The sequence below is a fragment of the Ambystoma mexicanum genome, chromosome 9 (genome assembly GCF_040938575.1).
Source record: "Ambystoma mexicanum isolate Mex_15411 chromosome 9, UKY_AmexF1_1, whole genome shotgun sequence".
Classification (NCBI taxonomy): Eukaryota; Metazoa; Chordata; class Amphibia; order Caudata; family Ambystomatidae; genus Ambystoma; species Ambystoma mexicanum.
This window is the reverse complement of record NC_090931.1, coordinates 311,644,411-311,667,278: the sequence shown is the minus strand read 5'-3', so window position 1 is coordinate 311,667,278 and position 22,868 is coordinate 311,644,411. Positions and strand designations below refer to the sequence as shown.

The following is a 22,868-nucleotide window of genomic DNA, read 5'->3' as shown; positions in this document are numbered from 1 at the left end:
CACAAAGCTGGACGAGAGGGTTGTATTGGCAGTGGGGTTATGGTACAGGATTTGCAAGCTTTGGATCAATCCCGGGCCAAATCCCATCTTCTGTAGGATGGCATACATACATTTCCAGGAGATGGAATCGAACGCCTTTTCTGCGTCCAGCATCACTGCCACCGTCGTCTTCTCAGGGCCCATTTGGGATGCAATAGTGAAAAATCTGCTGAGGTTTAGGGCCGTAGAACGGGAGGGTATGAAGCCCGATTGGTCTGGATGGATCAGTTTGTTCATTCAGTCTGCTGGTAATTGCTTTGGCTATGATCTTTGCGTCTACATTAATGAGTGATAGGGGCCTGTAAAAGGAGGGGTCTTGGGGGGATTTATTTGGTTTTAGCAGAACAATTATTATGGCCTCAAACAAAGTCAAAGGCAGGGTATCTTTCTCTAAAGATTCCTCCCACATCTTCAAAAGCTGGGGGGAAACTCTGTGGCGAATGCTTTGTAGAGGTCTGTCGTAATGCCGTCAGCTCCTGGCACTTTCCCTCTTTTTAAGTCTTTAATTGCTTGGGTTATGTCTTCAACTGCTAACGGGGTGTCTAGAAGCATTTCGTCTTCCGCTATGAGTTTTGGGAGCAAATAGGAGTCTTAAGTGTTGTTGAATCTCTTCAGTGGACATCTGGTCCCTGTTCTGGTATAATTTGGAGTAGAATTGAAGGACGACGTAATTGATCTCTCGTTGGTTCGTGATCATTGTTCCGTATTAGTCGGTGATGCTTGTAGTGTGGCCGTGGTCCAGTTCCGATCGGGTAAGGTTGGCCAGAAGTCTGCCGGACTTGTTTCCCTCACCGTATCTCCTGGCTTTCATGGGCTGTATCGTGTAGTACACTTCCTGGTCGGCCAGTTTGTTGAATGTTTCAGTGGCCTCCTGCAGGGGGGCTAAGGTATTTTGCCCCAGAGCTCTGGTGTATACTTCTTCCGCCATTTTTATGTCTGCTTCCGCCTGGGTCAGAGACGAGCGGATCTCACGTAGTCTACCGTGCACCGGGGCAATCAGGTGTCCTCTCAGCCAGACCTTAAAGGTTTCCCATATCCTACTATCCGATGAGACGGATCCTTCGGTCCGCTCAAAAAAGTCACACTTCAGTACGGAGCCTCTCCACCATTGATTCATCTCGTAAGAGTTTTGGTGGCATTTTCCACATTCTGTGAGGCTTAGGCGTGGAACCAAGTTGAATGTCTAGTATGATCGGGGAGTGATCAGAGAGGGTGCGGGGTAATATGGTACATTCCTTGGTCTCCTGGATGCATACCGTGGAGCATAACAAGAAGTCGACGCGAGAGCTCGAGCCATGAACGTAAGAATGAAAAGTAAAGTCTTTACGGTGGGGGTGTAGCTCCCTCCATGCATCGGCTAATGATAGTAGTCGCATGGTATGTTTTAAGAGTAGTTGCCGCCTTCGTCTCCCTTCTGTTGCAAGTCATCGTCCTATCCATTTCGGGGTCTAGAATGGTATTAAAATCCCCTCCCCAAATTACCCTAGCCTCTTCTATTGGTAGTATTGATTCCAGAGTTCTATCACGAGATACTGGCGAGTCCACGTTGGGGCCATATGTGTTAAGGACTATTATGTCCTGCCCTCGAAGCGTCCCCCATAGTATAATGTATCTGCCTTCAGTATCACAAGCAGTCTTGTTGACGACGAAGTTTACTCTTCGGTGAATAATTGTTGTGATCCCTCTGGATTGCGACAAGTAGCTTGTGGCATACATTTGGTGCCCCCATGCCCGGTGTAAAGATTTCACTGCCTTTACAGTTGTGTGAGTTTCTTGCAGTAGCAGTATGTCGATTTTATGCCTGGTGGCATATGCCATGACTTTCCTTGCTTTGATTGGATTGGCCAGCCCCCTTACGTTCCAGGATAAGCACCTAATGCTCAACCCCCCGTCCCTGAGTTTTCGTATCTTCTGCCATGTGAAGTATGTGTTCTGATCATATCGCACAATTACATGTCTCTCTAATTTTGCCAAGCCAGATTTATTTCTTAACTCAACATAGTCCAACTGTACCCCCCAACGTGGGGCAGGATCCCAATCCCTCCCACCACCCCCCACCCTCACCAACCCCCTAATCGGGCAGTGTATCCCCCATAACTGCTTGCAGTACTGCAAAAATAAGAACTGGGGAGGTGGCGTGCTACTTCGCCAACACAAGGTCCGCAGCCTTCCAGGATGTCGTCTCCTCTACAGCAACACCCCCTTTTTGGTGTGTTTGTACGGATCTACCTGGGAGGTCGTCTCTGCATCTTATTGGTGGGCTTTCAGCCATTTTTAGTAGTGCCTGGAACATTTGATTCAATATATCTCAGGACGTCTTCCGGAGACTCGTAGAAGTGGGCTCTGCCAGCGTGTTGCAAGCAAAGCTTTGCCAGGTACATCATGGCATAGATCAGTTTCCTTTCTCGTAGCACCTTCTTTACGCCGTCAAAATTGCACCTGGCTGCTTGTACCACTGATGAAAAATCCGGGTATATGTGCACCTGATTGGAATCGTGCAACAGCAGTGTTTTTTCACGTGCAAGTTTCAGGATCAGATCTCAGTCTCTATAATTCAATAGGCGAGCAATAATAGTTCTGGGAGGGGCCCCTGGTTTCGGAGTGGGGGCTAGCGCCCTGTGGGCTCTTTCCACCAGAAATTGGCTGGAGAACTGAGTATCAGGAAATAGAGAGCGAATCAGTTCTTCTACGAACTGCTCCATAGGCTTGCTGAGCTTCGATTCAGCCACTCCCACCACATGTATGTTGTACCGCCGTGCTCGCGATTATAAATCTTCGCACTTTGTCTGCAGGGCCTTGATGGCCTTGTGTATGTCCATTATGTCCCTGTTGTGTGTGGTGGTCGTGTCTTCTAGGGTGCCCACCCTCTCCTCCACCTCCGCTACTCTGGCATTAACCTTCTGCATTTCTGCCCGTATAGATGTTATGTTTTCACCAATGTCGTCCAGCTTGCTGTTGATTGCTGCAAACCCCTTCTCCATCGCCGTCATATATGGGGTCATGTCTTGTTCTGGCGGGTTCGCTGAGGGGCTATCTAGCAGTGATATTTGTGCTGGAGTCGACGTGAGGGTGGAGGCAAATGTGTCCATGGGAGTCCTCTTCTCGTTTTTGGAACCTCCACCCATCATACATGCAGCGCTATCCTTTAACCCGTCAAGCAGGGATGGCATGACGCTTAGCCAACAAGAAGAAGAGAAAAAAAAATGCTCGGGCTAGTTCAACTATCAGGGTTGGCAGCCTCGAGGCATTAGCAGTTCGTGGATTGCTCCCTTGAAGAAGTTTGTAGTAGGTTGGGCAGCAGGGGCTCAGGACCCAAACACGGGCAGGCGTCCCAGCCAACGGGTCTCCAGTGCGTTATACAGCCCTCGCCAACACACAGGCCCGCCACGGATCTGTTTTGCCCTGAAGTTGGCGGCGGTTTGGGCCGCGTCCCCCCGCCAACACAGCTGCCTGCCCAGAAGCTGTTGCACACTCCCCCGGGGCCGCGTCCCGGCCTGTACCTTCCTCGGGGGCCGCTCCACCTCTCCGATCCCCTCTCCAGCGGTGCGATCTTCGGCGCTGCAGAGCCGCTCCGTGGGCCCAAGGGGAGACACACGTCACCAATGTCGCCGGGGAACAGGCGCGCCCGAGGAGTTTCCTGGCTCCTCCACTGCCACCAAGCGCCCGCTACAACCCGGGTACTGGCCAGCAGCCTCAGGGTCTCGGATGGCCACAAGAGTCTGATTTCAGGGGTCCGCCAGGACACCAGCCCGCTGCACAGGTCCAGCCGGCTGCAGGGTGTTGTTTCTTCTGGCTCATGCGTTATTATTTGCACCTACGCCTCCGGCCCAGCGAGGCACAGCGCAAGGCTGCACAGGCTCCGGAGCCGCCCGCCCTCCGCAGGATGGACAATTCTTGCGGTATGGGACCGCGTTAAACATGGAAATTTGGGCCAGTTATGCACCTCAATCTTTGCCACCAGCATTTGGGGAGCACATGTCAATTCTCACCCGGAGACCACAGGATTTTCTCTGGAAGGGGCTTGCAGGCTGCAGAGCTCCTAGATCAGGTGGCCATTTTTAACGGCGTTCAACAGCGCCCCCCAACCTTTTTTTATTTATAGCTCTTAGAAACTGGTTGCTAAGCTGGTATTTTGTGTCCACTGCCCCTTCTCCTCAGAGCACTCTGGGTCACAATAGGCAGGTTTTGAGCATGTCATAATGTGGACTAGGGAATTGGCCAAAGAGTTTGGTGGTAATGCAAACGAGGGCTCTGCCTCTGAAAGGAGAATTTCTATCTGAGATTAATTTAATTTTGAGCTCCTGTGGAGGTCACTTGACAGCACCTGCAGGTTAGATGTCAGGAACCTAGAGTTCTGAGCGGACTGAAAATGCTTGTACAATGCTGCTGTTGCATTATGTGCGTGTGTGTGTCTGTGTGTCAGTGTCACTGCTTTGAGCACCCCGGTCCAAGTGCTGCCTGCTCATGCTATGAAGAACACCAAGTTCATGTGCAACTGGTGATCAATGGGAAGAGTGGGCGCTGTCCCTCAAACAGTTGAGGCACAAAAATACTGAGTGCACAGTGATTGTCAGAAACCTGCTTGTGGGGGCTACTGTCCTCATCGACTGCCAATGCACGGCTCTGTGTTACCCTGCACCACTGAGTGAAGGAGAAATGTATTTACTTAGCGCTCTTATGTTGGAATGAAACGGATGCACTGCGGGTCTGAGGCCCCTCAGCGATATAGATTTTTTAATCCAATATGTGTAATATTTTAAGGTCATGATTGCAGGATATTAGTGACCCTTAAGCGGTAGCTAAACTTCTAGCAAGAAGAATCGAATAACAAACTTCAGCCTAGGAGGAAACTGTAATTGTATTTAAAAAAACGCATGAATACAAGATTATTCTCTAAAGAATTTTCCAGACCAACAGTTTAAGGAATGAACAATCGATACTTTTTGAGATTGGCAACCATAGCCCTACAAAACCTGTAAGTTTTGTAAGGTTATGGTTGCCCATCTGAAAGTGTCCATAACCTTACAAATGAGACAGATTGGATTAAAGAAACAAAATCACTGACATAAATAGAAAAAAGTGCCTATTTGCAGCAATACTGATGTGTAATCTGCATATATGAATGCTGATTGGAGCTAGTTCCATTTAATTTCTCTATATAATTAAAGAAATGGACTTGTGTGATTACTATTACTAATGCCAATAAAATAATATGAAGAAAAGCGGTGCTTGAAACATTTGTTGGCATAGGAGAAAAATGATCATCAATGTTCTCAGTGTTTACAAAAAACGTTTGGAAATCAACATGGAGTCTAGTTATTTTCAGACCGCAAGTCATGGTTAATTAGGTGCAGTTCTAAGAGTCCAAAGGTTTTGTGAATTTTTCTTGCTAATGTGACAAACCTTCATTTGGCGTCACTTCACCCCAAAAGGGAGTCCCTTTCCATGAGGCCAGGAAGATGAAGCCGCTATCCGATAGTCCTCCTGGGGGTGGTACCATGCAGGAGGGGTCTCATGGGGAATTACTCCACCCCTGAGGACGACGACGACGAACACCTGGGTAGAATTAGGCACAATATACCCAATCCTAACCTTCCCAAAACCTTTACCATTTTTTAACCTACCTCCACTTGCTAGCAGTACCATTGGCTGTTGTGGCATTATACCATTTCTCCAGCATCGGGTCTGGCATGGATTCACATGCTCATGAATATTCCCCGTCGTCAGGCTGGGAATCCTCGGTAAAGAAAAATCAGTATCAGTTTCGTTTCTGATCTGTCTTTCGTAGTAGTAACCAATCACTGATCTCTGCTTCATACTGACCACAGCCAATGAATGCCATCTCCCCAAGCCCTGCCTCTGGCAGCCATCTTCAGATTTTTACCGCACGTTCAAGTGTTGGGATCCTCGTGCTATTGCTCTCGATCTTTAGTGCTTTTTTCGCGCTTTTTCTTAGGAAAATTTTCTCTTTTTCGGTCAAAAGAGCCTCAAGCTCCACCGTTTCTTTATCCGATCAACGGGGACCCGTATCAGATTCTTCTACGCCCCTCAAGGGTGAAGATTTCGTCAAGCCACACTTTTGGAGGACTACAGAAGTTTCTCAGGCCCATCTCGATCATGGCCCAGGCCCGGAGCCAGGCCCTTCTGGGAGCCCTCCTCCTAAGAGAAGAAGCATTCATCCTCCACCTCCTTTTCAACCATCGTGCCCTGCTCAGCCCTCCTCCCCGTCCACGACCCGTGGGGATGATACGGGGACTGACACGGCCCCGACAGGCACAGACGACGAGGATCTCCCGCTTCCCCGCCCGACGAGATTGGATCGTTTCATGCCATGATCGCCAGGGCATCCGAGCTTTTCCAGCTCTGCCCGGAAGAGAAGAAGAAGGAAGGTTTCCTTTATCAACGGCGCGAGACCAAGAGGAAGACGGTCCTCCCTGTACCTCTACTGGACGATATCTGGGATGAGGGTCTCGCCCTCCTCAAGAACCCATCCACAACGCCTGCGAGAAGGGACCGGTACGAGAAGAAGTACCGGGTCCTGGACGCGGCCCCCTTGTGCCTTCGGGCACAGCCGACCCCGGACTCGGTCGTCTCCGCGGTGGTCAGGAAGAAAGCGGGGGGGGCCTCGGCCTCTACGTCAACCTCCCCGCCCGACGGCAAGGGAAAGAAATTGGACACGATGGGACGCAGAGTCATCTCATCGGCAGCGACGACGATTAAGGCTGCCAACGCCTTGGCTATCGTAGCCCGCTACGACAGGGAGTTGTGGTACAAAATCGCCCCCCTGCTGGACTTCTTACCAGACGACAAGAGGGCGGAGGCCCTAGAGATCTTGCAGGAAGGAGAAGTGGCGTCGGACCACGCCATTACGATAGCGACGGACATCGCTGACTCTGGATTTCGCCAGTTGGGCAACGGCGTGTGCCTTAGACGGCGTGGATGGCTCAAGGCAACTGACTTCCATCAGGACGTGCAGACCAAAGTCTTGGACATGCCATTCGACGGGAACAACCTGTTTGGGAAAACAGTGGACGATTCCCTACAAGCCATCAAGACGGACACGGAGACGGCCCGGGCTCTTGGTGTTCTCCAGCAACGACGGCCGCCCTTTCGGAGCGGCGGAGGCAAGCAGGGTGCCTCCAAAGGTTCCGGCAGCGGATTTTCCACCTATCCTCAAGCGGCCCGTTCGTCGTCGCAAGAAGCCTACAGGGGACGAGGCAAGTCGGGCGGACCCCGCCGTCGCCAAGGAGGGCAAGGCGGCAAAGCCTCGTCGAAGCAGGACTGAACCGGCCGTGGGGTCGGGCCCCCACCGAAGCACCCCGGTGGAAGGCCGGCTGGCAAACTTCGTCAGCGTGTGGGAGTCCATCTCCACCGACCGTTGGGTGCTGGGCGCCCTGGCCCAGGGTCACGTGCTCGAGTTTCTAAAGAAGTGCCCGCGCGTCCCCCCCCGTGGCCAGGAAGGAACATCACGTCCCTCAACTTCTCTTGGAGGTAAAGGCGATGCTCAAGAAAGGCGCCATCGAGCTCGTCCCAAAGAGGCTTCGGGGCTCCGGAGTTTACTCAAGATACTTCCTCGTGAAGAAGAAGACGGGAGGATGGCGTCCTATCCTGGACCTACGACGACTGAACAAATTCATCAAGGCACAGAAGTTCCGGATGGTCACCCTCCAGCACGTCCTGGGTCAACTGGAGGAGGTCGATTTCCTGTTGTCGTTGGATTTGGAGGATGCCTACTTCTATATCCCCATCCTAAAGGGACACCGAAAGTTTCTCAGATTCATGGTCCAAGGGCGTCACTACCAGTTCAGAGCCCTTCCCTTCGGATTGAGGTCGGCATCCAGGGTGTTCACCAAGTGCCTCGCACCGGTGGCGGCGCGGCTGCGCCTGGAGGGGATCCACGTCTACCCCTACCTGGACGACTGGCTCATCCGAGCAAAGACAAAGGAGCTCGCCGCGGAGCACACGGCGAGGACCGTCCAACTACTTACGGACCTGGGATTCTCCATAAACTAAGCCAAGTCCCACCTGGTGCCCGCGCAAGACGCACTGTTTCTGGGAGCAAAACTCGACACAGTGGCGCTTCTGGCCTCTCCGTCGGAGGAAAGGACGAGGGCATCTTGGGCAAGGTGCAGCGGATGCTGGTTGCGGACGCGGCCAGGGTGAGGTCCATCAAATCCCTCCTCGGAATGATGTCTTCTTGCATTTATCTCATCCGCCTGTGCAGGCTTCGGATGCGCCCATTGCAGGAGTTCCTGGACGCTTGCTGGATCCAGACGACGGGCAGCTTCGAGGACAGGATCACACTCGACGAGAGCTTCCGACGAGCGATCCGGTGGTGTGGCACCCGCGCGCATCTGACGGCGGGCATGGACTTCCAGACCCCGGGCCACCAGAAGACAGTGACCACGGATGCCTCCCTGGAAGGGTGGGGAGCGCACACCGAAAATCTGCACGCGAGAGGCCTTTGGCTGCCCCTCCATATCAACGTCCTGGAACTCCGGGCAGTGTTTTGGGCCCTCAGGTCCTTTCTTCCGTCCCTCAAGGGCAAGGTGGTGAGGATCTTCACCGACAACACCACCACCATGTTCTACATCAGGAAGCAGGGCGGTACCAGATCCCCAGCCCTATCCAAGGAGGCTCAGGATCTGTGGCATTGGGCCGTCGCCCAAGGGATGTTTCTGGTGCCGTTTCATCTGGCAGGGATAAAAAACACCATCGCCGACTCGCTCAGCAGAGAGCTGCGCTCGTGCCACGAGTGGGAACTACGACAGGATCTAGTGGACCGCCTCTTCCGACGGTGGGGCACACCCCAGATCGATCTGTTCGCGACGGCGACGAACTCGAAGTGCTGGAGGTTCGCCAGCAGGTTTCCCCAGCTGAGGAGCATGGGCGATGCTTTCTCGTTCCCCTGGGAGGGCCTGTTCCTATATGCGTTCCCTCCATTGCCGCTGCTGATCCAGCTCATCAACCAGCTCAAGAGGTCACTGTGCAGGATGTTCCTCGTCGCACCTGCGTGGCCGAGGCAGATATGGTTCCCGGACCTTCTGGACTTGTCAGCGTCCCCGTCAATCCAGCTGCCATCCTCCATCACGACCCGAAGTCGCTGAACTTGCAGGCCTGTCTCCTGCAGCCTTAGCGTTTGGAGGTTACGACATACCGGCCGACTGCAGAGAGGTTCTTGCAAAGGCCAGGGCGTCCTCAACTCTTAAATGCTACCGACACAAATGGAAGAGGTTCTCTGTCTGGTGCCACGCACAGAAGATTAACCCTCTACGGATTACGGCTCCTCAAGTACTGCCGTACCTGCTGACGCTGGCCAAGGCTGGACTGGCGCACGCTTCCATCAAGATTCATCTTGCTGTGATCTCCCGATACACCAGAACCACGGGACGGACGTCTTTGTGGTCTCATCGTCTGGTGAAAGAATTCATGAAGAGACAGTTCAGGTCGTTCCCGCCGGTGAAGGCCCTGGCCCCGGCGTGGGAGCTCAACGTGGTGCTGACCAAGCTCATGGGACCTCCGTTCGAGCCTCTGCACTCAGCTCCGTTGAAGTTCTTGTCGTGGAAAACTGCTTTTCTTGTGGCCATCACCTCCGCACGACGGGTGGGAGAGATCCAGGCCCTTTCCTGCAAGCCCCCGTACTTGACTTTTCACGACACGAGGGTAGTGCTCAGGACGCACCCCTCCTTCATGCCCAAGGTGCTGTCGGACTTCCACCTCAACGAACCCTTGGTGTTGCCTGTTTTCTTCCCGTCGCCTTCGTCGCCGGCTGAAAGGACTTTACACTCGCTGGATGTGGCTACAGCGCTGAAGTTCTACGTGGACCGCACAAAGAGTTTTCAGAAGACGTCACAGCTTTTTGTGAACTTTAGACCTGTCAATCAGGGGAAGGCTCTCTCGAAGGCTTCCATTTCCAGATGGCTCTCCGGCTGTATCATGTACTGTCATCGGTTGGCAAACCGACCACTGCCTGGCCGTCCGAGAGCCCATTCCACCAGAGCGATCGCAACTACCACGGCGTTCCTATCTTCCTATCTGGTGTGCCCTTGCTGGACATCTGCAGGGCTGCTACGTGGAGGTCGACGCACACCTTCACGAAATTCTACTGCGTCGATCAGGATTCCAGGGAGGAGTCCAGGGTCGGCCAAGCAGTGCTGCGCAACCTGTTCGCCTAAGGTGAGCCTGCTGAGGAGGTAAGAATTGCTTAATGTTGAGTTTTGGATGTAATCCTTAATGTTGAGCCTTTGCCACCTCCCGTGGTTGTGCATGTGTGTACTGCTATGTATTCTTTTATTCATGAGCATGTGAATCCATGCCAGACCCCATGCTGGAGAAGGAACAAGTTACTTACCTGTAACTGTTGTTCTCCAGCATGGGTCTGGCATGGATTCACATGCGAACCCTCCCGCCTACCCCTCTGCGGCTCTTCACTTGGTCATACTGCTACTTCACGTGCTACCAAATCTGAAGATGGCTGCCAGAGGCGGGGCTTAGGGAGATGGCAGTCATTGGCTGTGGTCAGTATGACGCAGAGATCAGTGATTGGTTACTACTACGAAAGACAGATCAGAAACGAAACTGATACTGATTTTTCTTTACCGAGGATTCCCAGCCTGACGACGGGGAATATTCATGAGCATGTGAATCCATGCCAGACCCATGCTGGAGAACAACAGTTAGAGGTAAGTAACTTGTTCCTTACTGACTCCAGTACTGAGACAAAGAAGAATACCTGGGAGGCAGGTACTGACACAAAGAGGATGCAGGAAGAAAACTTCTGTGAACTCGGAGGAGCGTTCTAGTCTTCCAGGAAGAAACCCACCTGTTCGGACTTTAAAAACCAAAGATGGACTTGACACATGGCCATCCTTGGAGCAACATCGTTCGTGGAAGCTGTTCGGTGCATGAGATTGAAAGGGCTGGATCCTGGGACGCCGTTGGAGAAGGAACCTCGTCTTTTGTAGGTCTGACACAAGACCTTGCAAGAAGTGTTGAAACAGTAAAAAAGCCTCCAGGAGGAGGCGGAGTGTGAGCCCCTTAACAGGTGCTGATACTGCAAGGAGCCAAAGGCTGCGGAGCCGCCGCAGCGACCCAAAGGCCATCGGAAGCCCTCGCCGGCAAAGAAAGCCCATGCAGACTCCAGGAGAGACGGGATCTCGACGGGAAGATCCCAGAAGGTACAGGAGAGAGCAGGCTGACCGGTGGGGGCACGAGAGGGCCCTGGCAACTGAGTGCCGGCACATGGGGAAACGGCGGCAGGCTCCAGTTCCCTAATTTGAAAGGAAGTATGAGTGAACTTTGCATGAGTGAAATCTTCCTTGTGTCATTGATAGTACTAAAACTACTGACCACCCAGAGATGGGTCAAGGACTCCAATGTGATAGTGTGACTTTTGCATCCGACAATGTCTTCCTCGTGTTGGTGGTAGCACCAAGGCCACTAACCGTCAGGAAAGGATCGAGGACCCCAGCGATGGAGAACAAGATCAAGATACAAGTCATCTTCCTCGTGGCAGTACTTGGCAGGGAAGTGAACCAAGTGGAGCAAGTTAAAGAAGTGGTGAACTCAGAACTGAGGGCTGTAGGTGTGAAGCCTGATAGAAAGAAGACGTGGGGAAGGGAAGGGAGTCATTTCCCCCGTTTGTCATGAACTGAGAGCAAGATAGCAGGAGAAGGGCGTGCTTTCTCCTGGTAGCCAGGACCAGCAATAAAGTCCAAGAAGACCTGGGCAAGGGAGTCATTCCCCCAGGCTGTTAAAAAGAACAGAAAACTCAGACCAACAGTAAGGTCAAAAAAGGGCCTGGGTGAAGGGCGTAATTCACTCAGGCTATCTGAAATCGTACGTCGGGAAAAGGAAAACATTTTCCATCCCCTTCCGCCCCCCCCCCCCCCCCCCAAGAGGGATTACCAGAGTGTTTGGGATTCTACTACCAGGGCAAGGGGGGCCTTCCCCCTGATAATATGTGAGAAGTATTGTTTGGAATATTTCTAGCAGAGGATTGGAGCTATTCCCTCTGACAACGTGTGAGACACAAGACTGTTTTGAACTGAATAGAACTCTTACAACAAACAAGGAATTTGAACCCAGGAGAAAGGGGTATCATTCTCCTGGGATCGGCCAGAACAATACTACTTTAGTTATAGTTTCTAGGTTCAGAAGCAAGGTTTTTATGACAGAGGACTGTGGATCTTTTGAGTTAACAGATATCCTCACAGTCACCTTAGATCTTTAGGTTTTCTTTTCTCTTTTTCACAGAATAAAATTCTTTACCCACAAATATGCCACCTTTGAGTCAGCCTCCACCTTCTGCACCCTCACATGAGCCAGCAATATCTTTAGTTACTTGCATGAAGAATAGTCTTTCCTTAATAGAAAATTCATATTATTGGTTAGGTAATGAAAGTTTTGACTGCCAAGACTGCAGCATGCATACTTATATCATAAAACACCCTATTTCAGGTTGCTTTCATATTTTCGATTAGAATCTGCTAGAAACACTAGAGAATTGTGGTCTCTGGGCTGTCACTTGAAGAGCATTTCTTCTTCTTTAGCATTGCTGTTAAAGGGGTACATGCTTTATTTGTTACTCCTTCATCATCAGTGTAACTGTTCTATTCCTCACTGAATAGATGATATGCAATTATAAATTTGGGATTTCGATTTCCAGAGTTACTTGCTGTGTGCCTTTCACAATTGAAGTTTGAATGTGACTCCTTCGGTTGACGTTCAGTTGTGCTATTGAAAGAATGCTTTTCTTCTGGGACCCAATTCTCATCTATACCTCTCTTCAGTTACCTTCCCTCGGTGCTTTCCACTAATTGTGAATATTAGAAAACATATGTTTCTAAAACCACCACCACTTGTTCTAGATCCCTGGATCAATGCCATGTCTATGTTGGTCCATTAACACTTGGGAATATGGCATATTCTCTCCCTTTCGTTTAAGCAATCAATCACTATTGATCTATGCCAGCTTTATTGACTAGAAATAAAACGTGGTCTATAGTTTCTTTCCAAAGTCTTAAACCAATTTAGCTTATGTGTAACAAGCTCTCTGCCTGCTAGTGGTGAAGGTCAATTTACTCTTTATTTATTTGTTTATTTATATAGTGCCGTTGACCCGCAGGCATGGGGGTGCACAGGTACACATAAAAACATACATGTAGAATACATGTAGAAGATGGGACTATGAAAAGTCCGCCTGAGCTGGTCAGGGCCGAGTGGGTTGCGCTCTTAATTAAAGAGTAGAGTTTTCAGCGAGGAACAAAAGGAATTTATGTTCTTCTCCAGACGTGGAGGTGGCAGGGAGTTGCACAGCTGGGCTGCTAAAGTGGGGACAGCCCTTCCGAGCCAGTTTGCCCCTCTGACCTTGTAGCTATTGGCTACGGCAAGGGTTGTTGAACGTAAGTTACGTTTAGGCTTGTATAGAGTCGCACAAGCATTCAAGCTGGAGCCTTGCCATAAAGGCATTTATGTACGAGTGTAGCTGTCCTGAAGTGAATCCTAGCTGGAATTTGTAGCCAATGTAGGGTCTGTCTGTAGGATATGTGCTCTCGTCATTTTGAAGGATGTGAAGTTTCTGCGAGCATTTTTTATTTGCAACTATCAGCAAAGTGTTACAATAATCAAGGCGGTAGAGAAAGAGTGCTTGTGCGTTTGATAAGTAGTTTGACTCTGAGATAAAGTGTTTAATATTATTAAGAGTCTAAGATGATTTGCCACTTTTTGGAGATGTAGTTTACCTGTGTCTCAGCACTGGGTGAATAATCAAGAAAAACACCCAAGGTCTTAACCTTTCCAGCGACTGATATGGTACTGTCCTTAATATTCTTTCCCCAATTTAGCTCTGGCTGCTGGTGTTCCAAACATCAATGATTTGTTTTTTCCTCCATTTAGGCAGAGCCCATTCTCAGTCATCCAGTGTTCAGTCATGCAATACATGGGGTTAAGCTTGATGGCATCGAAGTCATTCTGATTTCCATAATCAGCTGGGTGTCATCCGCTTAGCTTGTAAAAAAGACCTGCTGTTTCTCTAAAAGAGTACAGAGAGGTCTAATGTACAAGTTAAAAAGTGTAGGGGATATGCTGGCACGCTGTGGTACACCACAATGGATAGATGAAGAATTCCCCCAACACAGGGGATTGTCTGTGTAATAGGAAGGATTGAATCCAACTGGTGGATTGTGTGGCACAGTTCCCCAGATGTGTCAGTATGTGAAGTAGGCGTTCATGATAATTGAATGCTGCTGCTAGATCTAAAAGGACCAATAGCCCAGTTTTCCCCAGATCCGGGAACTCGAACATGTTGGTCTGAAGTTCGAGCAATGCTGTCTCAATACTGTGATTTGCTCTGTAACTTGATTGTTTGATGTGGAATGTATAGGTTGCTTCAAGAAAAGTCTGTAGCTGGAAAGTAGCCACTTTAGCCAATATTTTCTACAGAAAATGTCAGTGATTGGTCTCAGGTTTTTTGCATCTTTAGGGTCCATCCCTGCTTTTTTCACTACTGGGGTGGTAGCAACCTTGATGGACTCTGGAACATAATTCTGGGTGAAAGAGGAGTTTGCAAATCTAGTGAAGAAAGGGATCAAAATCTTTTTATTGTCCAGTACAAGTTTGGCAGGGAGGATGTTTTCCCGGGATGATGTGAGATGCATTGAAATAAGGATCATATACATCTCATGATCGATTTAAATTGGAATCGGGTTGTTCCTTGATTTGCGCTGGCAGAGAGAAATTATAAGGAAAAGCAACCCTTTGATCAACTGAGCCACTGTGTAGGTCATTCTTAATTTTGTCATGGGCTACCGTAAGTTTGTTAGCAAAAGCCTGCTGGATAGCATCACAATCTTGATTGGTGGGATGGATAGGTATGATTGTGATTGGTTATTTATAACGCGCTTAATTACCCAGAGGTTTCTAAGCATGGACCCGGAGATCAAATTTGTGTTGCTCTGTGTCGTCTTGCTTCCAAGGCAGCGGGTTGCCCCTGAGCTAACCTCCCAAGACCTCCCAAGGTAGGGAGAGTTCTTTGGGTTTTTCGAGCAGTTTCAAATCTCGAAACGTGTTATGGCGTTATTAGGTCCAGAGATTTCTTCATTGAAGAAGTTCTTTTTAGCTCTCACGAGCTCTCGTTTGTATAATTGCTCTTGGGCCTTCCAACCTGCCTTATTAGGGGCAGTTTGGGTATTTTTTCCAAAGTTGCTCTGCTCACTTTTTCTTTTTCTTTAGGATGGAAAGATCTGAGGTATACCATTTTTATGATTGGAGTTTTCCCTCATCATTTATTTCTTGAAAGGGGCTACTCGCTACCGCTCTGCGTGTTATCCTTAAATGTCTACATGGTCCTGAGCTCCTATTACATGTCAAGCCATACTATTGTTTGTTTCAGTATGAAAGAATAACACTTCATCTGCCAAAATGCTTTTATCACAGTTAGTATGGGTGGTTACTGGTGTTGGGCAAGGCCTAAAATGGACAGAACAGTCGGAAGCTCCCCATCCATCTGCTTGCTTAACCTATCATCCTGCTTCCTATAGACTGCAAATGGAGATGTGGGTGGCATAATTTGATTGCTGAAACCACAGTTCTGGCAATGGGTTGTGGAGGGAGCAGATCTGTGTGAGGGCATTGAGGAAGGAGGTATCTGACTGTTATTTTAGTCTCCCTGGCATCAGCAAACACTCCAAGATGGCACTTGTGGCATGGGACGACTGCAGCCAGGTGTTGCTTCAGGCAAAAGGTGCATTAGCGTGTGGCGTCTTTGTACCCAGAGATTTTAACTGTTGGGTGCCACTGGGTATGGGAATACCACCACATCTATTGTATGTAGAAATTGTATGAAAAAGGGGGCATAGACCCAGTCTGTCTCAATCCCAGGAGCATTGAGACCGGGGATTGTTGCACTTGAACCGGTGAACTGTCTTACACGCTGTCTTGCTGAAGCATCATAGACTGAAACCCGGATGTCATGCTCCCATAAAGCGTAAAGACTTCTCCAGACAGCCTGATGTGGTAGTGCTGGATCTGTATTCCATGGGACTGAATAGAAGGTAGAAGTACTTGTGTGGGCCTACACGTTGTCACCACAAATCACACAGGAAGGGGGAAATGCACATAGGTACCCACTACCAGATTGCCACGCAGTGTGGTGAATGGAATGAACAGAACAATAACTAAACCGTTATCTTTGTCTAGCTTTCATCAATATGCTTGTAACTCTGGTGAGAGCACAATAGCCCCTATGAATCAAGGGATTCACAGGGGTGGATGACATTCTGACATGTCGGAGGGATCTTGCAGGGCACTAAATAAGAGCATAACAGTGTTGGTGTTGTGGAAGATTACATAGTTAAGGTTGCCAATAGCACCTAGAAATTGGAGCAGGGAGAGAGAAAGTCACTTGAGGTACAATAATATTCATGTAACGGATATGGGAGGGTGGCGAAGATGGATAATTGAAAGAATTTGTCAAAACAATTGCTTTTACAACTCCTCTCTCAAGCCATGTTTTCATAATGCTTTCTGATAGAGAGAGCGCATCGTTCCCTAGTGCTTTGTTTCAAACCCAGAATCTCCCCTCTCTCTGTCATTGTTAAAAGGCTGAACTATCGGGACAGGGATGCATTTTTGAGAACCTCAAGTGAGGATAATTAAGTAAAATATGAAAACCCAGATCTCAAGTTATTTCCAGATTTCCGCCGAGTTTTACAACAATTTTATGCGGAGCGTGGCAGCGACAATTTTGGTATAAGAGCATAAGCTATTCTGTGATCTTCCTAGTGAAATTGTGCCTTGCAATAAATGCCAAATTCAGGATGCGACTTTGACTAGCACTGCTTTAAATATATCGTTCTAGTTTGAGATTGTTTTCCCTCTACTGTGGGTATATCACTCCCAGTAATTGAACAACATTTAATAATTATGTTTAGGGGCATGAAATGCATATATGTCATTATGAAATGCATATATCCTATATTGTTACTCACATTGTATATGAACAAAGGGATGTTTACATAAAACTGAGATTGTTGGAGGGGAGAAAAGCCAGCTTTTCAGTATTATACATGTGACTGTGTATGGTTTTGTTCTGTATTTTGGATATGGAAATGGCTATATCACTGACAGTTGTGGTGAGTTAGTGTGGGTCATAAGATGGGTAGTTGGATACGAAATTGTGTTGCTTATGTATGTTTATGGATGTACATGGAATTAGTTCATTGCATGTCCCATAAAGAAATAACACAGGAGCACAGGAGATTGAATGACATGAACACCTCAGAATGTGTGGTGATGAATAACACACCAGGGACTAAATTGGTATTGTTTTCATTGAATGTTTAGGGTCTTAACGATCATAGATAAAGAGTAAGGTTATGGCATATACAAATAGAGTTGGTGTGAATATAGTGTGCATCCAGAAAAAACATCTGAATGATCGAGGACATGGCGAGTTGAGAGATTACGTCGGAGCAACAGGTACTACGTATCTAAACTAGCCAGGCGAGAGGTGTGCTGCTATTAGTTTAGCGCTCACTCTATTTTTAGCTGCTGGAACTGGCAGGTGACCCATATTGGCACTATGTGTTAATACTGGTATTCCTATTGCAGCAAACGGTAACCTTTCTAGACCAAATATAGATAATCCTAAATTTGTTTAGAAGCTGGACGGACACTTAATGACTTGGAAACTGCTGCCCTACCGCTAGGTGGTTTGGAACAAGACACAACTAGAGAGCTTTAAAGGGATGCATATTGATGTTTGTTAAACAGTTAAAGCAGCAGTGCAGTTAATAGATTATCGTAGGCTAATTGATGTTTCGAGAGGCCTCCAACAGAGAGGTGCTTTATTTACTTCTCTTAAGTCCATGACTTGACATTGTGTAGTGATCATATTTCTGCCTTGAAGAGAGTAATGGTTTGGGATAGTTAGTGTTAGGTTCTGGCCTGTATGCTCAGTCCTTAACTGGTTATATGAGAATTGGCGATATTGACTGTACAAAAGGATAGATTGACTTGTGATATAAACCCCAAGCTTTAGCAGAGCCACTTTTTAAGCAGGAAATTGCTGATGCGATTGAGATATATTTCAAGATGAACAAGAGTGTGTGGGTTTGCAAACTATTTAGTCTGAAATTATTAAACCTATGTTGGGTAGATATGCTTTACAGGGAATGCTGGAATACTGCAGGTTATATATAATAGATGTCACCGAGGGCTTCAATAACTCTGACTTCTAAAGATTTGTCAAGGGTTCTTATTTTCATAATGGTAAACACATTTCCTGGACTGGTCAGGGTGTAGTCTGGGTCCGCTAATGGACTTTCTCAACCTCCAGTGGGCTTCCTACCCCCAACACATGTGTCCCCTAAACCCTAAGTCTTCCAACTAGCGATCAGTAACACCTACTATCCAATGCTAGCTACTGTGTGGGGCCAAAAGTAAAAAAAAACCTCATCTATCTAGTTCCCTCAGAGAATTATCCAGGGGAGCCCTAACTTAATACTCCCCATGGGAAAATTAGGGTATTTATGTGCCCATATCAGACGTTCTATTTGAGTCTCTGCCTTAGTCTCTGTTTCTCTCCTGGCCCTTTTGCTCCCTCCAGTCTGTCTCACTTCCCATGTTCGTCTTCCCACGTTCTTCTTTCCTCACTCCTCTCCTTTCTTTTTTCAACTCTAATCTCTTATGTCCACTCCCCTCTCCCTCTGTGCTCTCGACTCCCCTCTGTGCTCTCGACTCCCCTCTGTGCTCTCGACTCCCCTCTGTGCTCTCGACTCCCCTCTGTGCTCTCGACTCCCCTCTGTGCTCTCGACTCCCCTCTGTGCTCTCGACTCCCCTCTGTGCTCTCGACTCCCCTCTCTGCTCTCGACTCCCCTCTCTGCTCTCGACTCCCCTCTCTGCTCTCGACTCCCCTCTCTGCTCTCGACTCCCCTCTCTGCTCTCGACTCCCCTCTCTGCTCTCGACTCCCCTCTCTGCTCTCGACTCCCCTCTCTGCTCTCGACTCCCCTCTCTGCTCTCGACTCCCCTCTCTGCTCTCGACTCCCCTCTCTGCTCTCGACTCCCCTCTCTGCTCTCGACTCCCCTCTCTGCTCTCGACTCCCCTCTCTGCTCTCGACTCCCCTCTCTGCTCTCGGCTCCCCTCTCTGCTCTCGGCTCTCTGCTCTCTGCTCTCTGCTCTCTGCTCTCCTCTCCCCTCTGTGCTCTCTGCTCTCCTCTCCCCTCTGTGCTCTCTGCTCTCCTCTCCCCTCTGTGCTCTCTGCTCTCCTCTCCCCTCTGTGCTCTCTGCTCTCCTCTCCCCTCTGTGCTCTCTGCTCTCCTCTCCCCTCTGTGCTCTCTGCTCTCCTCTCCCCTCTGTGCTCTCTGCTCTCCTCCCCCCTCTGTGCTCTCTGCTCTCCTCCCCCCTCTCTGCTCTTCGCTCTCCTCTCCCCTGTGAGGGACCACGCAGGTTGGGGGGTGCGCGGGAGGCACGGTAGGAGAGTGGGCGAGCGCGATCGAAGATTGCGAGGGGCCACGCAAGTCAGGGGATGCGCAGCGTGCGTGGAGACAACGCAAAGGAAGATTGCGAGGGGGGAGGAGTGGAGTTGGATTGGGGACAAAAGTTAAATGAACTTACATCCTCCCCAGATTTGAATACCTCTGTGGTACAGATTGCAGCCTGATATTCAAGAATAGTGAAGGGGTAAAGTGCTGTAGGATGTAAAGGAAATGAGTGCTAACATGACGCGGTGAAAACGGACACAGCGGCAATATGGGGAAAGGAATTGGAGGAGAGGAGGAAGGGCTGGGAACTGAATGTCGGTTCGAAAATGGGGGGGTTCCCTGTGGGGAATGTGGGTGGGTGTTCCTATCTGCATGTGGTCTATATGGTTGGAATGTGTTCATCTGTCAATGCAGCTGACATCATTTTGAATTTATACAGTTCTAAGAATAATGTGACATTGAAAAATAATTAACATTTTTGTTTTAAAACAAAGGATTTCAGCTATGCACAGGATATGCAAAAAATCCCATTATTTTCTTTCAATCTGTTTTTTACCTGTCGCCTGTTAACAAGGCGACGTGGGACTGCTCATGTAGCACATCAATTAACATAGTGCAATACAGTCATTAGTGTTGGATACAGCTCTTTGTTGCACACTCCTTACAGTGGGTGATATATCTTACTTGGTAAATTATTCCTTTTAAATGTACCACAATGTTTTTATTTACACATGTGATTGTAACGTGAAAATAGAATTAAAAAATGGAGAATGTCTGGGTACTAACGAATACACACCTTTTCTAAACACTTCCTATGTTATGTCTGTCATCACGGGTTTGGCGGTAACCCTTAAATGTGGATGTAACGCTATTACTGCCGCGTGTAAGGGTGTGGCAAATCACGGGTTTGGCTGCATTTAGGAATTTGCTGATTTTCGGCGCAATTATAGCGCAGTAATACTGCCGATGTTAGTTGTTCTGAAAATTCCCCATCGGGCCCAATGGAGAATGGGGAATTACCGTTACGCCAAACCCGTGATCCGCGCTAATAGCACCAGGGGGTTTGGCGGTAACGCTAGCCCCAGTGGAATCCCGGCGGTAATACCGCCAGGATACCACCCAACTCTTGATGAGGCCCAAAGTGTGTAGTGGTTTTTTTTGCTGCTCGGTCGATATAGGTTGCTTGCCTACCTGCCTCAACTAGCATTTTAAAAGTATATGAAGTGTTGTGGGCTAATGTCTAATTTTATTATAAATGACTGGCAGTCTGTCATATCAATTAGTGCATCATCTTATCTGTGTTTCTAGCAGCACACATGTTTGAAAGTCCATGATGTATCTTAATTCCATAGATGTTTTGGGGACCCTTTGCTTCCGAGGCGATTAAGATGATTTTTAGGAAAACAGTTGGTGCTTTGCTTCCAAACAAAAGGAGAAAATGTTCATCAATATACTTGGTTATGTTGCTCAGGGGGAAATACATTGTGCGACAAAACGTGTCATGATTGGATGGATAGTGATATACAGCTTCCTTTGCAAACCGTTCTTACAAGAACTATTTCTTGTGGGCCTCATATGTTCAAGCAATATAAAGTGTTGGCACAAGTGTTGCAATGGCTGATTTGGGAATTGTAGCAATATTAGTTTGTCATATTGATTTCAATTACCGGTTTCACTGTTAGCATTTTTGTGGATTTATGGGCTTTTTTAAATAGTAGTGTGGCTCCTGAGTATATTCAAAATGTTGCCCGCACCAGCGACAATACCAAACATGTCTTCCCCTAAATGGCTCTTTTGTACATCAGTCTTACTCAGAGATGCCTTCCTTTTTTTAGTCACCCAGGGAACAACTGACTGGAGTTGGGGGCATTTCTTTTCACACCTCTTACAACTCTTTTGCTAAGTCTTCATTTTCATGATTTCAGGTGACCCTCGTGAAAGGATTGACATGTTCATTCAGACCTGGAGATTTGCGATTATCTTAATGATGAAGATGTGAAAAGAAATTTACATTTTTGGCTTGTGTAAAGCTCAGGCTAAACTTAACAGTTTGTGTTTTATTTTGCAGATGCACATGTTTATTGCTCGCTATTGTGATCTACTAAATGTTGAAATCTCATGTGATGGATGTGACAAGATTGCACCTTGGCATCGTTACCGCTGCCTTCAGTGCAATGACATGGATCTATGTAAAACATGTTTCTTGGGTAAGATTATCGTCTCTAGTAATAGAAATTATGTTTTTTATTGACATACTTGCATTTGTAATGTACTTTAGAATTTGCAATCTCCTTACAGAGCAAAGTTCTATAAATGTAGTATTTTTCTCATGTGCAAAATTTGCTTGACGTGATATTAATTTTATTTTGCATAGGTGGCGTCAAACCTGAGGGACACGAGGATAATCATGAAATGGTGAACATGGAATATGCTTGTGATCACTGCCAAGGCCTTATAATAGGCCACAGGATCAACTGTAATGTGTGTGAGGACTTTGATCTTTGCTATGGATGCTACTTTGCGAAGAAATACTCTGATAGGTAATGGAATAGTTAATATCTTCTACTTGGGTTTTGGTTGGTTATTTCAAGTTTGCTTGTGACAGTGCACTACTTATTAGCTTCAATCATCTTGAACCATTCCTGCATGATATTTGGAGTCGAAGTGAGACTAAAGTTCAGTGGTGTTCCGGCAATGACATCTGGATCACTATAATATCAGAATATCATATCAGACCGCTTTCTTATAACCAAAGAACAGCTAAGTATAGAGACTGTTCTAAAAGTTTTCATACAAGACGAGTTTCCCATTGACTTCAACATTGCCGTTTCGTGCTCTAGTGATTGTGTAATAGGGGTGTCACGGTATTAGTTTTATGACGTACAATAACCTTCTTGCCAAATGACGGTATATCATGGTTATCGCGGTATAGCAGGTGGAGTTAACTAATCTTAACAAATATTTTCTAAAAGGTCATAAATTGTCAGAATTATCATCACAAACAATTTAGGTCCCCCACTGGCTACTGGTGAAGATGAACATGTTGCCATCCTGATAACCTGCTTGCCACAGATCAATGGAGTCTGATGGTAGAATACGCTTGTGCGCATACACACACACATGCACACGCACTCTCTCTTTACGTTACAGCCTATAGTTTACTTCCGGGCCAAAAGGTGTTCAGTAATCACGGACATGTTACCCTTTGGTATGGCAGCAGGGAATACCCACAGAGATGAGTAATTTTCGCAGTGTGACTTAATATATGTAAATTCAATGATAGAACCAGGGAAATCACCCATTGACATATGTTTAAAACATTATCCATTAAAAATATATAAACCCC

At 47.8% G+C, this 22,868-nt stretch overlaps 1 protein-coding gene across 3 annotated transcripts in view; it reads left to right on the top strand.

Moving 5' to 3' along the window:
- Positions 1 to 22,868, top strand: part of ZZEF1 (zinc finger ZZ-type and EF-hand domain containing 1) — a 3,309,810-nt gene that overhangs the window by 2,036,512 nt on the left and 1,250,430 nt on the right. For all 3 annotated transcript variants that reach the window (XM_069614719.1, XM_069614718.1, XM_069614717.1), the window contains exons 34-35: positions 21,591 to 21,729; positions 21,897 to 22,062. In XM_069614719.1, coding sequence (XP_069470820.1) covers positions 21,591 to 21,729; positions 21,897 to 22,062 — 305 coding nt within the window. The remainder of the gene's footprint in view (positions 1 to 21,590; positions 21,730 to 21,896; positions 22,063 to 22,868) is intronic.